The sequence below is a fragment of the Aptenodytes forsteri genome, unplaced genomic scaffold (genome assembly GCF_000699145.1).
Source record: "Aptenodytes forsteri isolate BGI_AS27 unplaced genomic scaffold, ASM69914v1 Scaffold404, whole genome shotgun sequence".
Taxonomy (NCBI): Eukaryota; Metazoa; Chordata; class Aves; order Sphenisciformes; family Spheniscidae; genus Aptenodytes; species Aptenodytes forsteri.
Window position 1 is genome coordinate 3,535,064 of NW_008795629.1, and position 16,893 is coordinate 3,551,956.

Consider the following 16,893-nt stretch of genomic DNA (forward strand, 5'->3'; position numbering starts at 1 on the left):
TCCCAGCCTGCTCACCCACTGACTCAGGAGATTAGACTTGCTGGTAGAGCAGTGGAGGGTAGTTTCAGGGGCTGCTGCACCCAACCCCTTACGTAAGCGGTGGCTGCAAAACAGAGCAGATCTGGAGGCCAGACAAGCTGGTCTCCTCTTCAGATGCTTAGTGTTCGTTATGCAACGGTTCGTGCATCTTCTCCCACCCACTCCTCCAGGTGGGGAGGACCAGCGACCGGCTGCCCACAGGCTCATGCTGCTGCTTAGTGCAAGCATGCCTTAAACGTAGATCAAATTCTCCTTAGCACTTGCTTTCTTAAGAGCTGAACCGAGGGAGCAGTCAGAAGGGACCAGCTAAGACTCACACTAATATAGATAGCAGCCTTTACGTCTAGGTCAAAAAATTAGTTGTCTTTTATTGTGTTCCCAAAGGACTACAGTTAGGTTTGCCACTTTCAGCATGAAAGCAGTCCCAAGGAGCCCAAGCGATGGGTCGAGGCCCTGCGGTGTTAGGTGCTGAACAAAGACAGAGCAAACAACGTCCCTTTTCCCAAAGACTTTCACCTCCAACTGCTTCCATGTTGCGCAAGGGCACTTCAAACCACTTCTGTCCCCCAGCCCAGCCAACCCATTTCATAAGCCCAGGACAGGCGCCATCAGTATGTTCACCAGACTCAAGCCCAGCCAAAGATCACATCCGTTGCTGGGCATGAATGACCCAATTCATTCTTCCATAGCCTGGCTGTGCTCCAGCTGGTATTCGGCAGCTCGTCTCTCCCTCGCTGCATCACTGGGAGGGTGGTGGCATGAAGTGATTTTTACCAAAGGCTCTGTTCAGCGGAGAAGGTGAAAACGCCTGAGTAATGGTGAAGTTTTGAGTCAGAGATGCTTCCCATGCCAATGGCTCTGGCCTACTGACCTGGCACGCCTCCTGCATGCCTGCCTGGGGAAAAATGTCTGACAAAAAACAAGAAACAGGGAGGGAACCTGTCTTCCTCCTGCCAAAAGTGAAAAAAAGAAAAAAAAAAAGAAAGGTGGAGAAAGGCTGAATCCCACAAAGAGTAGAGTCCTGAACAAATGGCAGCTTTCATATCCCCAACAGCTTTGAGGCCTGGGGTTTTCAAAGGTGTCTGACTGCATTAGAAGAAGATGTCCCACCAAATTTCAACCAGCACCTCATTTATTTAAGGTCTTTTGAAAACCCTGCCTTTCACAATCCGGCACCAGCCCAAAGCTTCCTTGCTGTTTTGAAACATGCACTGTCTGCGTGTTGACAGCAGCCCTGCCATAAATCACATTCATCAGGCGCTGGAAACTGCCTCACCTGTATGCCGACCATCCACCGTCCCTTGCACTGAATTCCATCACTCCAAATTTCTCAGCAGCTGGAATCAACTAACTCTGTTTTTTCTCATTAAAGCAACCTACTGGACAGAGGTTTCCTTCTTTGCCCCAAAATCTGGGGCTTTTCCAACCAGGTGCAAGGTCCAATATTTGTTTACTCTCTTGGACAAGTAACAGGAGCTTTACAACCTGGGATGGAGAGGCACTCCCATTCTGGAGGGGACGTGCAACATTTGTTTCCACTTAGGATGACCAGACATGTCATAACCTTAAAATGTGACGTTGGTAGTGAGAGCAAAAGTCCTTTTAAAATAACATTTGATGTTGGTGACACCATATTAATTATACTTATGTAATTATGCAATAATTACAATTCTGCTCATCCTTTGGGTCATGGGACCTGCTTTTACTGGCTGAGGTAGATGGAAAGTAATACTGATGACTAATAATAATAAACTATTTTCAAAATGACCTCCCTGTGGCACACGCTGTATATCTGGAGTCCATGACGGAGCAATACGATATCAAGTATCCATAGATCATTATTCTCACCCGATCATCACATTCTCAGAGCTTGATGGAAAAGGAGACAAAAGTTTTCTTGCTTGGCCTCCATTAGAAGTGAATTAGTGTAAAATGAGATACATATTTATAAAAAATATTATTTTATTTAAAGAAAGTATGTGGAAAACCCATCTGCACAATTGCATGTGTCACTCTCACACATCCTACAGCTTTTGATTCATAATTAGCAAGACTTAAAAAATAAGAAGAAGTTAAAAAAAAACTCACAACATAAAGCCAAGCTCTTCAGTGGCCCTAAGACTGCTCTGAGGTGGTGGTTTAGACTCTAGGGCCTGTTGACTAACAGTAGGAGACATGGGAAATGTGGGTTCTGATCCATATTTATCATGATACAGATTGTCCTGACATTTCACCTGAAGTCCTCCATGAGGAGGCGCTGATGTTGATCAGCATCTACAAAGGCGCACTCGAAGTATTACTCATCACATTTCTAAGATGGAAGGTTCTTTCTAAATTGGCTTCCGCACGAAGGGCACCAATCCCTGTCTCCTGAGTCATTCACACAATTCTTGACCTGAGAATTTTGTGCCGATGGAAACTGAAACCCCAAAAGCTTTCTCTCCTCGTGACAGGGCTGAACCAATCAGAAAGGACCGATCCGATATCCAGAGGTCATGACAAGTCCTGCCAGTCCAATGTCCTTGAGCGGGCATTAGAAAAGGCTATCATCAGCGGGGATTATAAGCGTTTGCCAAAAAATTGGTGTTGAAAAACTTTCTGAACATCCTGAACCAGTGATGGTAATCTCCGTATGTCGTTGTGCTCTGAACTTTCAGGGCGCTCTTTACTGGTTTCCTACATACATGGGAATGTCTTCTTCACTGCGAAGACGGTAAGTATATTTAATCATCATTAAGCACTTTGGTATGACAGTAGGGAAAACTGATGAACTTGTTTACATGCGGTAACAGAATCATTTGAAATCCACTAGACCTCCAAATTTAGATCTGAGGTACGTGTAGAGACACTCATTTCAGTTTATCCCAAGCTGATTTTAACTGGTGTAAACTTAGTCAACTTCAGGTACTTTTGAATTTGTATGACCAATCCCAGAAAGCCAACGCTGGTTTAAGTCAGTTGGTTTCCATTTGCACCTAAAATGATGCAACTTTGTTATGTTGACAAAGTTAGGTGTGATGGGTAGATCGGGGAAGCTATTATTCACACCCCAGCATAGGAAACCATGTGGGAGATTTTCGTCCCAGTGAAAGGCTACGACTTGCAAAAGCAGGCATCCAAAACAGAGAACTACAGCAACGTGAGACCCAATGCAAATGTTTGAGACTTCAAACATTTTGGAAGTATCTTTCATTGTTTTGCACTGCTCTAAGCATCCCCTTTGCAGCCTCTGCACAGATGAGGACCTGTGAAATAACATGCATTATGTAGCTCCTGGGAAGTCTCCAGCCCATGTTCTACACCAGATGACTCCAGAAGCATTTGAGTTAAGCTTCAGATCCATGTCCAAACATTAGAACACCTGGAAAAAGACTGAATTCCAGTACTGCTTCACAAGAAAGTCAAAGCAACCTCTCCGTTACAAGAAAGAGAGAGTGGCATTTTGGAAACCACAGACTAAAGACTTACAAACTTCTTTTCCTGCAGATAAGCCCTGTCTAAGGTACTAAGGGTCACCATGGGATATTCCTAGCTAAGAGGGACACAAAATTAGTAAAACACTTGCGCAGGGGAAACAATATGAATATCTCATTTTATAGTGTTATTTCCGCTGCATATTGCTTTGTTCTCCCCTGTCCCCGGAGCACAACCGTGAAGCCACTGCACACACTGATCTCCTGAGAGCTTAGGCTATATTCATTCAGCCAGACCTCTAAGCCAAGCTGATGTCAGTTCAAGCATCTTCTAGTCAACACACATCTATTGAGATGTGACCCACTATGTGTCACGATTAGACCATGCTCCAAAACATCATCCTGTAAAATGTTACTTGTTCTTCCGAACAGCTGCAATTTTCCTAGGCCAGAACAGCTCTTGTCTTTCCAGACATTTGCTGGATGCACACCATTCCTGCTTGCTGCCTAACAGCTGTTATTCATAGTATCAGGACTTTGGCCATTTACAAGAGACTCAAGGCCACAGGTCAGCCGCCTTCTCTTCCGTCCTAAATGAAAGTTGTTCTGCAAAGAGCAATAGGCAGTGAGACTGTGTGTGAACACCTTGCAATTGTACAAAACACAAGGAAGCCGAGGCTGGCAGACCTGAAACAGCTTAGTTATGGGTCCTCACTCAATGCCCTGCTATAATCAGAGCAAAGAAATAACAGAAAAAACACCAAGATCCCAAGACTAATTGGCTTTCTATGAAGTACTGTTTTTGTTTAAAAGACCAAGTCACGCTTAGATCAATGGGCCTTACGAACAAATCCCTTTACTCATGAACATGGCATGACCAGGGCCAGCTCAGGACACAGATCTGCAACCCCAGAACAGCAATGTCCCTCTGCCCTAAGCTTAGGGGTGGCCTCTTCTCAGACGCCCGTCTCTGACCCTCCTGCTGAGGCTCCTGAAACTTGTGTTATCTGCGCAGTTTTTCACCTAAGCCCTCTAGATCTGAAAGTATGCGTCTCTCCCCTGCGTGAGCAAACAGAGCAGTTTCCATTCCTCACTCGGTATAGAGACAGCAGTGCAGAAAGAGACTGAAAGAGTTTAAATGACAAGCTTTCACTAGTAGCTGGCTATATAACTGACACAGCCCTTCTGGCTCTCCTCAGCTACCCTTCTGAAGGAGGGATGCCATAGAGATGGCAAGGCACCAGCTGTGCACATCTGCAGTGCACATGCTCCACTTTCTTCACCTTTTGAATTATGCCCATGAAAAAACAGTGGAAATAATTCTGACCATAAGTAACCTCCCTTTTTCACTCCCCTCCTCTTCTTGTTGCTTACATGGAAATAGAATATACATAGAATAAGAGGTTGTGGTTGTTTCAGCATCAGTAGTGGCCTAAGAGAATTATACAAGCATGGCACGCTGAAGCCTGTGCTTTGCCATTTTATCTTTAGAAGAAGCCAATGTTTTTAGACAGATACAGATAAATGATGGAATACCTAAAAATGTCCCACTCAAACATCCACTCTTATTGCAGCCATACCCTCTCCAGTCCTGTCCTCCCTCCACGCCTTCTTCCTTCCTCTAAACACACACATTGGATTTGCCAACACTGGAGATAGTCACCCTTCACAAGACCATGTAGGCATTGAAAGCTGGATCAGTTGATGCGAGATGTTGAGATGGAGAATGGGAAAGAAGGGAATGCCATTAGATCCAGGGTCCATGCAGCATCCTGCACTATATACATATGCATACACACGTATATAAATGCATTTTAGGATTCTCAGTAATTTCAGCCATGGGACAGAAATGAGAAGCAGCTGCCCAGCTTATGGAGATGACAACGAGAACACATGACCAGAATTAGCTCCACGCTGGCAATGACGATCGCTAGGACTTCCTTGTTCAGAAGAGCTGACTGCACATGATAGTCTTCTGCAGAGCATAAATGACCCACATTAGCATCCCTTCCAAATGTCTCCCTCCAGGAAAGCTCAGCCAGACACAATTCCTTAGCTCATGTGATCACAAATAATCCCTGCATTAAAAAGAGGTGGAAAGTCAGCATTGTCATGTCCCATCCATTCACCAACACAAGAGAAAACTCAAGGTAAAAGACTTCGGGCTTTCTGCAGGCTTTTTGGAAGCCAGCAGCTGAATTCACTTGCCTTTCAGGGCAAGCAGATAATGAGGAAATAGTGGCATTTTAAAAGCTGGTTTTTTTCAGAGTGTAATTTTAAATGACAACAAACCCATCCAAAACCTCCATAAAAACTTTCCCTACTTCCAACCCGCCCTCACATAAAATGCTGCACATCATCTGCCCGGTCTGCCCCTGACAGCACAGACAGAATCGGAACACGTGCTTAGTAGATAGTAAGTTATTAACCTCTCAAGATATTGTCTGGAACCAGAATTTGTTGAGGAAATTGTATATTAAAGCTGAACACTGCTGCTAACTGAATACAGCCTGATTCACAACTTTAAACAAATAGTTTAGCGTGGCTGGGACAGTAATTTGGAAGGACCTACGAGAGAAAATCATTCACATCCCAAGTCCAGGTGCCTGTCTTTAGCTGTGGACAGTGTCTTATGCTTTGGAAGATGGTTGCACCCACACCTCTAAACTCTCTACAAAGGTGTCACTGCCTCAGTGTTTTAACGAACCACTGTGCTCCATGCGGAGATTAATTTCATCAACCGTTAAAACTCATACACCTACCTGTGCTGTCCCCTTTTGACCCTGGTGCTGTGGACATAGTTTTTCAGGGGTTAAGCTCTCAGTCTTAGCTCACACTACCAGAGGTAACTTTTTCTACATCTCTCTGTATGCCTTGGCAGACACACAAGAAAAAAAAAGGAAAAATAAATGCAAATGAGCAAGTTCATAAATGAAAGCTGGTGATGAGGTATCAGATGTGGTCTCCCATCTCCGGTTTGCGCCCACAGCGATCCTATTGCTATTGAAGTTTTCCATTTCCCTCAACGGGGCTGGCTCAGGCAGGGCCACGGGACAGGGACGGTGCTTTGCCACACTCTCCTAATCAGCTGACAAAATCTGCGCTGGCACAGTCCAGGCAGGTGACATCTTAACAGCAAGTTTCACAAGTCGAAACAGGTTTACTCTCAGCTGCTGGTAGCATCCCAAATGTCTGCCAGGGATGGCTTCTCGTGATCTGCCTGCCAGTTTGGGATGACAGCCTCCTGACTTTTGAGCACCGGTTGTGAACTTGGGTTGTAGCCAGAGATGTGAAAACTGTGTTCGTGTCCAAGATGACATGATGAACAGCAAGGTGCATTTGCAGACATGAAAACAGTGCAGCTCACTAAAAGCAGCAGGAAAGTTTGGCTACTTTTGATTCTTTTCATTCTTTTAATCCTCCCCTACCTCTTTGCACCACCGAGAAACACTCTATATTGATTATGCTGACATTGACAGCAGAGCTGGAATTTTTTTTTTTTTTGCACATCTCAGATGAGAAAGTGGGTTATGATTCATCTCACACAATCTGAGTCAAAGCGATTCCTTAAAAAAAAAAAAGAAAAGAAAAGAAAAAACCAAACAGGTTTGATGCGTTTCCATCAGAAGAGAACAGGCTGGAGGAGAACACTCAGCAAATGAGACAGCCCCGTTTAATTCTTTTTTTACCACATTTCACTCTCAGATAAAATCTGGCCTTTCCCCCCAACTAAACTTCAAATGACACTCAAAATACCCCCAAAAGTTACTGGCAAGAGACAAACCACCATATCAAAAAAGACAGCATGAGACAAATGCTACCAGAAGAAGAAAAAACAAATGCCACACCGTACCCCCCCACCCCCCCTGTGGAACGGTGATTGCTAGACTGGAAAGTAACAGATTACTATGGTGAATTATCAATTTTCCTAATAGCCTTGAACTATCTAAATGCTGAAGTGTGATAGCATTAGTGAGTACATTATATTAACAGAAGTTAAAATTACTAAGTGTGATCCCGGAGCGCTTTTTTCCCCCTTTCTTATTTTCACAGCCATGTTGTTAACCCTGGAAAATAGGGCTTGTGATCCAAATGCTGGGAAGAGCCTTCAGACCGGTTGTGATTTCTCATCAGACAAGGCTCACGAGTCCATTTTGTTGATTTTCACATAAAATGAAGAGTGTGGCCACACCTGTGGGTAAGGCACGGGACTCGAAGGAATTCTAGGCTCAATTCCCACTTTGCTACTGGTTCTCTGCATGACTGGGTGAGTCATCTAAACGCTGCCAGTCAGCCCCTCGTTTGTAAATTAAGGACAATAATAATTTCCTGGTCCTTGCTGTATTTTCAGTTTGGGATCTGAGGGATGCACACTGTTTCCTACTTCATGTTTAATTTGCACATAGTGCAGCGTGACCACAGTCTTGCTAGCAGGCCTTAGGTGTTACTGCAGTACATACGAGCCATAAAATAACATGGACGCAACTGCAAATTTAGTGCAACCAGCTTCAAACAATAGGTGAGCTGTTTTCAGTTTTAAAAAAGCAAAAATAGGGTTCATTTATCCCAGGTCATGTGCATAACTAACTCAAAACAAAGAGAAATTAAACTGTTTTCATTTTACTAGGACAAAGATTTGTCCAGGACTGCACAGCTGGAAGTGTGGTTTCTAACTCCAGCTCCAAAACTGACTGCCCGTATCTCTCTCCACAACTTAGCCAAAAGTTATGACCAAAAAAAGAATGTCTTGAGGCTTAAAACACTCCAAAGTTCTATCTGAAGTGAAAATTATTTCTATAAAACTATAATCCAGAAAAGCATTCTCACTCATTCATAGACACACATACATACACCCCCTCTGAAAATACCTGTGCATGAGAATTTAGTGCTTATGAAATCCTGGATGGAAACTCCTGGTTTCACTCATCTCCATAAAACAGATCTAACAGGAGGAGAGGGAGAACAAACCTTCTCCATCCCACATGTGCCTAGACTAACAGTCTGCCTCCACCTCCTGGCCTCCTCGAGGAGATTCCCAACCAGGGGTCCTCTGGGTGCCACAATTTATGGTTTTTAGTGAGGTGATGACGTACCCACAGAGAACCCCCCTGAGACCAGCCAACTCATTTCATGTGGGGCAGGAAACAGCCATGAGGTAGGTCACACTTTCGCTTCTTAATGACCTGAGTTAGCTACGGACTAATGACCTGCAGCCAAAGATTTGATGGCTCATTATCAATTCTTCAGCCATTTCAGTCCATAGAGAGTTTACTTTGGCCATGTAAGTTTATCATGAACAAGCTGGATTCTCTTTGAACTGCTTCTCAAATAAAGGTAGAAAGATTTACTTTGTTTTCATGTAGGACTATTAATTTTTGGCGGTTTGGCTAGTAGCCTCATGATTGTCCGAAGTCTTTTCAGAAGGAGGCTGAGCTTTGCTATCCATTTCTACAGCTCCTAGCACACTAAGGGCCCTATCACAACATAAGAAATATCTACCACCCTCATGGATTAATTTTTTTCCATGGATATGTTCATTTTTAAACATACTGAAGAATCCTGTAGAATACTGCTGTACTTTAGAAAGACACATCCCTGATATTTCATTATCACATTTCACTCCTCTTAAAAGACAGCAGGAAACTGTCAGCTTTCATTTACTGACTGTTGGGACAAACCTAATTCCACTCATGGCCTGAAACCCACCTTTCTTTCACAGCACACAGGTGATCATGGAAATCCCTTTGCTAAAATGCTAGCTTGGTACTCTGCACTTATTCTCCATTCATCAACGGAGAATCAGTTCTGTTTAAAAGTAAAAATACGTCTAGGTCGACTGCCAGCAATTCAAGCTAAATCAGGGACTTAAAAACACCAAGGAAGTCATGCTGCTTGCTACCTGTTCCAGCTGGCATTTTATCACCTACAGTAACAAAGGATAATTTTGGTTTTGATGCAAGATTTAGATCACATCTGTGAAGCAGTGCTGGTCTCTGAAGAGACTGTGCTTCAGAAACACTCATGATGCAAAGTCTTGTCCACTCTTGTGTGAATAAGAGGAGGAAAAAGGGAACGTGCCTCCTGGCACATGTGGGTACCAGGTGCTCAAGGGCTTACAGGAGTGCAACCTTCCCTCATTCCTGACTGCTACATCTGCTTGATCTTCAGTAAGAGATGTGCACTCAAGGCTTTATAAGACTAAGATCCCTGGCATAAAAAGATCTAGGTGCTTAGCTTCACAAAGCATTTTTCCCACAATTACTGCAGAGTAGAATGTCGATCGCATCAATAGCAGGAAGCATCAAACTTTTGCATCCATTTACACAGTCCTTCAAATGCTGAAAAGCAACTTAAACCAGCTCACAGCCTCTGCGTCCCTGTTTTCTCTTGCCTTTCTCATGGCTGGAGACAAATGCATGTAGACATGGTATATTTTGCTCTCCAACCACTCACCAGCCTCCTCTTTTTCTCTTCCCACTTTGGAACTGTGGGTCAAAATTCACCCTGTAGGTTGCCTTGAGACTATCCTTATAAATTTGCTCTCCAAACTCTACCTGCACTTGTGGTGCAAGGATGCTGGCAGTCACAGGACTCCCTGAAAGAAAGCTAGATGGGGGTGGCAAGCATTGAGAGAAGTGAGACTGAAGAAACAGGCTCTGAAAGCCATTTACAAGGGTAATTAAAGCCCCTGGGGAGCAGAGGGAGGGTGACTCCCCTTGCGGCAGGCCACAAGAGGGCATCTGGATGTTGACGGTACGCACTATGACCTCCCTGAGTGCAGGCTGCTCCCAGCCTTTGTAGCCTGTGCGCAAATGCTGGAATATGGCTTGAACATAAAAAATAAAAACTTGAACTACAATGGAGAAAAGGGTCCCCATTATATGTCTGTTCTTCCTGCTTTTGTGAGCGGTTACATAACAGAAAATGACTGTTGGCTCATCAGTTGTTGAAAATCTAACCTACTATTTTCTGACCCAGATGTTGTTCAGATGAGGACGTATGCTATCTTGCACCAGAAACCCTGCTTTTAAACAAAAGGCATGATGACACACCACATTACATGGCAAAATTACGATGTAATTATGGTCTTGTAATAATAAGCTGCATCTTTTAATGATAACCTTTTCAGAAGAGACCTAGGAATACAGGCACGATATGACAACTTTCATTTGCTTTTTCTGGTGGCAATTCAGATGAACCTAAGAGGCTACCTGAGCCTCTTAGAGGCTATGGAAATGCCTGACGAAAACTGAAATGCAATGCAGAACATGTTCAATTTAGAGACATCAGAACTATTCAGTGCACAAATCCACGTCAAAGGAAACAAAGACACCATGAACTGAAGGAAGCCGTACCTGGGCAACCTAGTATGCCTCCTCATCTGAAGCTTCTATGACTCTACCACACTCTCTCCCATATCTTACTTGGACTGCTACCTGCTAACCCATGTCCTGCCTCTCAAGAAATAGAATTAGGGAACACCTTTGACACCGTTTGGACTCCAGGTCTCTGGTCCTAGTGAAGGATTTTTAGCTTATGAATGGAAGGCTAATAGAGACGCAAAGCCAGTGAGTGGAAAAGTTGACAGAGACTTGACAGATTCAAAACTGGTGCCACTTATCATTCTTTAGTCTTAACTGTGACACAGCATCTCAAAGAACCATTGGAGATGAAGGCTTCGCCATGGGAGGAGCTCATACAACTACTGTTAATCAGCTCCTGTCTGAAGGACTACGCAGATTTAAGTGCCCTGCAAATAGGGTGAAAGGGGAAAAAAGGGAGTTTGGAAAGGTAAAATGGTCTGCCACAGGTCTCGCAAGAGGTCAGGATGAGAAGCAGAAAAGGAAGTCAAGCATCCTGCTTGTTGGCCTTGCTCCTCAGCCTAACTCTGCACCAACTCTCCCCTTGTCAAAGTCAGGGCATCCAGCAAATACACAGAAGAAAACTACATTTCCTGAATTATCAGCTCTGAGACAAATCAAGGTCCCTTTATTGCACAAACTGAGTATTTTCAACAGGACCATCTTAGTACCTCTCTCCTCCCCATGTGCATCCCTACAGCACACTGGAACTACAAAAGGAGACTGCTACGTTATCAAATACATAAAACTGGTGGTTCCTTTGGTAGCTCTGAGCGCTTACGGTAAAATACCAATGAAAGTTTCTTCCCACCAGTCAGGGAAACTCCTCTGCTGTGGGGAGTGACTCAGCCGGGACATAGTCCAGAAGGCAACAGGAGATGAGGGGCCCCGATGGCACTTTTCCAGTCTTAATCAGCACTGTCTGCATGGTGATAGAGACTGATAAGCTGCCAGAAGCCATTTCTTTCTATGAGACTTGAAAAGGTGGTCCAGAACAGTTGTGATCTCTGTGTATGTGGATTTTGGTTTTTTTAATGCAAAATGAAGGGCTTTAATTTCCCATGGTGGCCAACAAACAATTTTGATAGTTTCATCCTAATCTCCTGTAAATATCCATTTCCACTCCTCCAACGTTACCCAATCTCCACTCCACAAAGTATTCTTTTTTTTTCAACAAATCAGACATGCTTATCTACAATAGCACATTTATCAATGGGGAGGGCTGTGACAGAGAGAAACCATTCCTACTGCACAGTGCATAACACATTCAGGAATCCTTTCTAATAAAAAGGGATTTGATTAAAGACAGCCAACTACCACAGATCAGCAACTGAATCAGCAGCAAAGAAGGAAGAGTAGCTTAGACTTAAGAGACTTCAATTTGCTGACCTGCCAAGGACTTCCCAGGAGAAGGCACTTCATAAGTCACCTCATAACCTACAGGAGGGTAGGAAGGGACATACACCAAAGATCGGGGTGCTTAGACTTAGTATGGTAGTGTGGCCTTTCAACAAAACAAAGTTAGGCAGAATACCCAGCATGCATGTTTAACTCCTAAAAATTCGGTGGTTTTTTAATTATTATGCTTAGTGATGATATTTCCATGTTTAAGCACTGCCTTGCCAATGGCAGCTAGAGGATTTCCCAGTGACTGGATCGTGCTGCTGTGGGAAGTCTAGGCAACAAACAGCTGCAAACTGTGATCTTGCAGCTCCAAAGTGTGTCTCCAGCATGCTGCTTCTGGCTCTCACCATGCACCCGGGCTCTCCGGGAACGCAGTGCGAACCATGCCGTGCTGCCAGCTGTGTGTGCTCACCTAAGCGATCACTGGCTAGAACAGTTCCTCCGACTCTGAAACCACCTTCAGTAATTTCCACCTAGGGAAGCTGCTGAAAGGTGTAGTGAGCACAGACCTGATGGAAGTGCTGGCTGTCCTGCTCCTGAACTCAGCTCACCCGGTCTGCCAGCAGTACCATCCAGCATTTCCAGGGCAAAGAGACAACTTTAGTGGCTCCTACTCCTCTTCCCTCCCCAGGAAGCTCCATTCTGCCCACGCTGACTCCAGAATCAAGATGGCTTGATCGAAAACCAGAGATATGGCAAGTGAAACTGCAGAAGGAAGATGGTTACAGAAAAGATCCCAGAGTGCTGACGGGCCAAATAAAATGACCTTTCTCCAGCCTGACAGTTCAAATGTAATTATTCCAACAAATTATTTTCATGACTTAATATAACGCCTTGCAGCTTTCTAGCAAGGTTAATTAGATTCCTCAATTCAAAACCTATCTGCTCTTAACCAACTTTTAATACGCTGAAATCCAGTTTTCTAAATTCAAACTAATAAAAGTGATTAGCTGACAGCTATCTGGTACGCTACAATTACCATGGCATTTAGACCTCAGGCAGAAGGTATTTAATGCAAATCAGAGTCAATGTCTCTGACCATTTGTCCTTTTTCTGATTATTTGATCAATGTGCCATATGAATCTTGTACAATCCATGCTCCCATGCTGAACAAATAAAGAACAAAGGCAGAGATATTGGTTGAGATAGTTAACCAAAGTTGAAAGACTCTTTTTTTCCTCCCACACTTAATTTGTTCTTTCCACATGAGCATGAAGTTACTGAAAGGCACTGGCTGACAGCTCAAGTAGATGGGTATTTAGCTCTGACATAGCCAGAATTAGTACAAAACTCCCGGCCTGCACTGCCGTATCAAAAAGCCTCATCCACTGTGACTCCAGAGACGATCTTCCTCTGGGAGTAGCTTGGGCTGGAACAAACGTAGGAGGATGAGGGCAGCCCACCTCTTTGATTTTATCCAACCATAACAAGCAGTTGTGCTCCAGAACTGCTGGTTTTGTTTTATGTTTTTCTTGGTAGGTATATAATTAGTTGTGACCGTGTCTCCCAAATGGCTGCACAGGGCACAGCATGTTTAGAGAGCTGAGGAGGAGTTCAGCCCAGCATATGGTTCTTCTGCACATCAAAAATGCCAAGGCTGGACAACACTTCAGAGATGACCTTCAGTGGCATAGACTCAGTGCAATTAGAAAATCAATCAGGTGCAGCTTGTAATTAAACATCACCTGCCCAAGGTAGGACTAGGGTTAGTGTTTGGTTTTCATCTTCCAGCTTGCATCATGCATGATTATTCCATCTTTGATTATGCTACCGCTTATATAAACAACACTGGCAAAATTTCTGAATGCTCTGGAGCCTCCTTTCCATTTTCTTGTCTCCTGCTGAATTAAGAGCTATTCGCATGGCATTGGTCTGACCTCCCATCTGATAGCCAAATTGATGACCTAACGTCGAGAGACTTTTTGTTCCAACCCTTTGAGCTATGCATCCCTTTTGGATGAAAAAACTTTGATGCACCACTCTCTCAAACAGAGCAGAGCCATCTTAGTGATACAGTATTAGTCTGCAAAACCCGAGCATTTCAGCTTCATAAATACAAGTGCTAAACAAAACTAAAGCTCCACTTCAGGAAGCAATTTCTGAGCTGTGAGGAAAATTAATCACTAGAACAGCTTATCAGGGTAGGTGGTTGACTCACCATTGCTTGAAGTCTTTAAGATAAGATTAGATTTTTTTTTTTTAAGTCATGATTCAATCATGTTTCTGGGAGAAACTGAGAGTAGGACATTAGGCAGTACAATGGCAAGGTCCTTTCTGACCTTGGATCCTGTGAATCTCCAAGTTCTTTGTTCACCTGCCTACCTTCTTGGGCTATGAGGAGAACTGGGTGGGCTTTGGTCCATCAACCAGCTCCTGCCACTCAGAGCTCTGCATTAAGAAAATTACTGTAATCAAATCTCATGCTTCAGGGCTTCAGCCATTTGCCTGAAGGGAGCGGGAAAAAGGTTTCTCCCTCTTGCCCGCCCACGCTAATGGCTAAATACATGTTACGTTTGTTTGGTTGGTGCTTCGCTTTTAAAACATCAGAGAGTAAACACAAATGGATATGGGCAGAGATGAAGTCAAATGCAGCAGCACAGAAAATGCTCTCTGGTTGTCCTCTCTTCAGTTAGTCATTCTTGCTCACACCTCAGATCTGATGACTATCAATGTTTACAGAGAAGACATTTTGGCTGTGAGGGTGGAGACCATAGAAGGTAGAAGGTACTGATGGAGAATGCGGACTGGTATCAACCCCATCTACAAGGGCAATGTTTGTTTGATGAGAACATCTTGACCTCCTCAGGTAATCAGATCCTTGTCACTGTAAAAGCCTTGTTTATTAGTGAAACCTCAGTCCCACCTGCTTTCTGATTAAACCAAACCACAAAAGTTTCTTTAAGCCAGAAATGTTTTGGTCCAACTAAAATCTATAGCAAATAGACCTAGGGGGCAATCAAAATAAAGTTTTTAAGAAATGATGAAGTAAAGGAAGCTAAAGAACACAAAATGAATGGCCTACCCCAGTCTTTAACTCTACAAACTACAGCAGTTTGTTTCCTAACAACACTATCACCCAAGCCTGTCAGAAACTAAGCATACAGACAAGATGCATCAAATGTGCCCAAGGCTCTTGACTTTAACGCAGAGTTCAGATGCCGTATCACCTGTGTTTTATATAAAGGCAAGATATATATTTTACACCTATAGATGCCTGAGATAATTCTGTTCTATACCACTTAAAAAGGAAATTACCTGCTTATCTTTTTCCAGGCAAGGAACATGACATGGTTATGAGCCAATCAGTTCAGATTTGTCTTCCTCGTACCTATTGGACCCAGTTCTGGGCTAACAGGTCCCTATGTAAAACCAACCTGATTGACTCAAAATGGATTTCCTTGTCATCTATGCCAGCATACAGGAAATGAAAATCCATGCCTTGGGAGCAGAACACACTTACGCTGCCAGGTTTTTTACAGCTGCAATGAGAAGGGAAGGGGCAGGCGGGCAAGACAGCACACCACACCTGAATTCAGCCTGGTAGCCTAGAAGCTGGGGACAGATGGTGTGAAAATGAACCAGACATTGAAAAATTCAACGTTATAACCAGAAAGACTATAAACATACAGCAAGTGAGCATGAGATTTATGCTGAAATTACAGAGGAATTCCTATGGATGATTACACTTTCAGCCCAAGCATGGAAAGCAAATCCATCAATATGAACGTCACTACATTAACAGTGTAGCTGCCAGGCCTCCCCATTACTGAACCTGGTAAACACGGAAAGGGGCTATGGACACTTGTGACGTGGCACTGCTCACCAAAGTAGTCATCAGAGGGAGGATTCTCCATGTCATACAGCATTTTCTTGGTCAGATGTTCCAGCTCATCCTCAGGCCTGAAGGCAGGAGTGCTTGATGTGGGTCCAGAGCTTGGATACCCACTCTGAAAAAAAAAGGACAAACAGTCTGTGATGTGGTATAAAAGCATTCACCCATGGTAAGAGGGTCTATTGGCTGCTCAGTGTTGAACTTCATTTTTTGTCTTATTTTTGCTTTTTTTAAAACCCAAGGGAGTCATGCAAGTAAACATCTCATTTAATGTAACGAAAACGGACTCCTAAAAACATGCAGTGAAGTGCTATATATCCTCCTAGAATGAGAAGTATTCTGTGCCTCATAATTAGGTGTCTACTGGATAGCACATAATAATAAATAAAGGAGAAAATTATTCCAAGGATAACTTGATACAAACATTTTCCAACACTGAAAAAGGCTTTGGAAGCATTTCAGTTTGTATTTGGCAAAAGCTTCCATCACTTAATAACGCAATATAAAAGATACTAGAACAATCATTCCTACAGTGGTGGAGTATATGGACAAAGACAGATAATCCCGAGCTTCTAGTTATATTCTCTTCCTGTTTGTTTTGACACAAATCCTGCTGTTAACATTAGTGAGAGCAGGAGCTGGACCACAGATTTTTAGTACTGGGGATACAAAGGTTTTAGTATGTGCTTAGAAGCTGAGACCTCTTGGCCTTCATATGCTAACAGCTGGCATGCAGTATTTGCAGTCTGTCTCAGTGAGTCTTCTCCCTGGAAAACAGCAGAAGCACGGGCATATTTTGAGAAGCACAGAAATAGTCTCATGCCTAGAAGTTTCTTAGAAGAAG

The 16,893-nt window shown here is 43.5% G+C and overlaps 1 protein-coding gene across 1 annotated transcript in view; it reads right to left on the minus strand.

The window, feature by feature from the left end:
• LPP (LIM domain containing preferred translocation partner in lipoma) overlaps positions 1-16,893 on the minus strand; it is a 350,330-nt gene that overhangs the window by 69,843 nt on the left and 263,594 nt on the right. Inside the window, exon 12 of the mRNA XM_019472866.1 lies at positions 16,041-16,164. Coding sequence (XP_019328411.1) covers positions 16,041-16,164 — 124 coding nt within the window. The remainder of the gene's footprint in view (positions 1-16,040; positions 16,165-16,893) is intronic.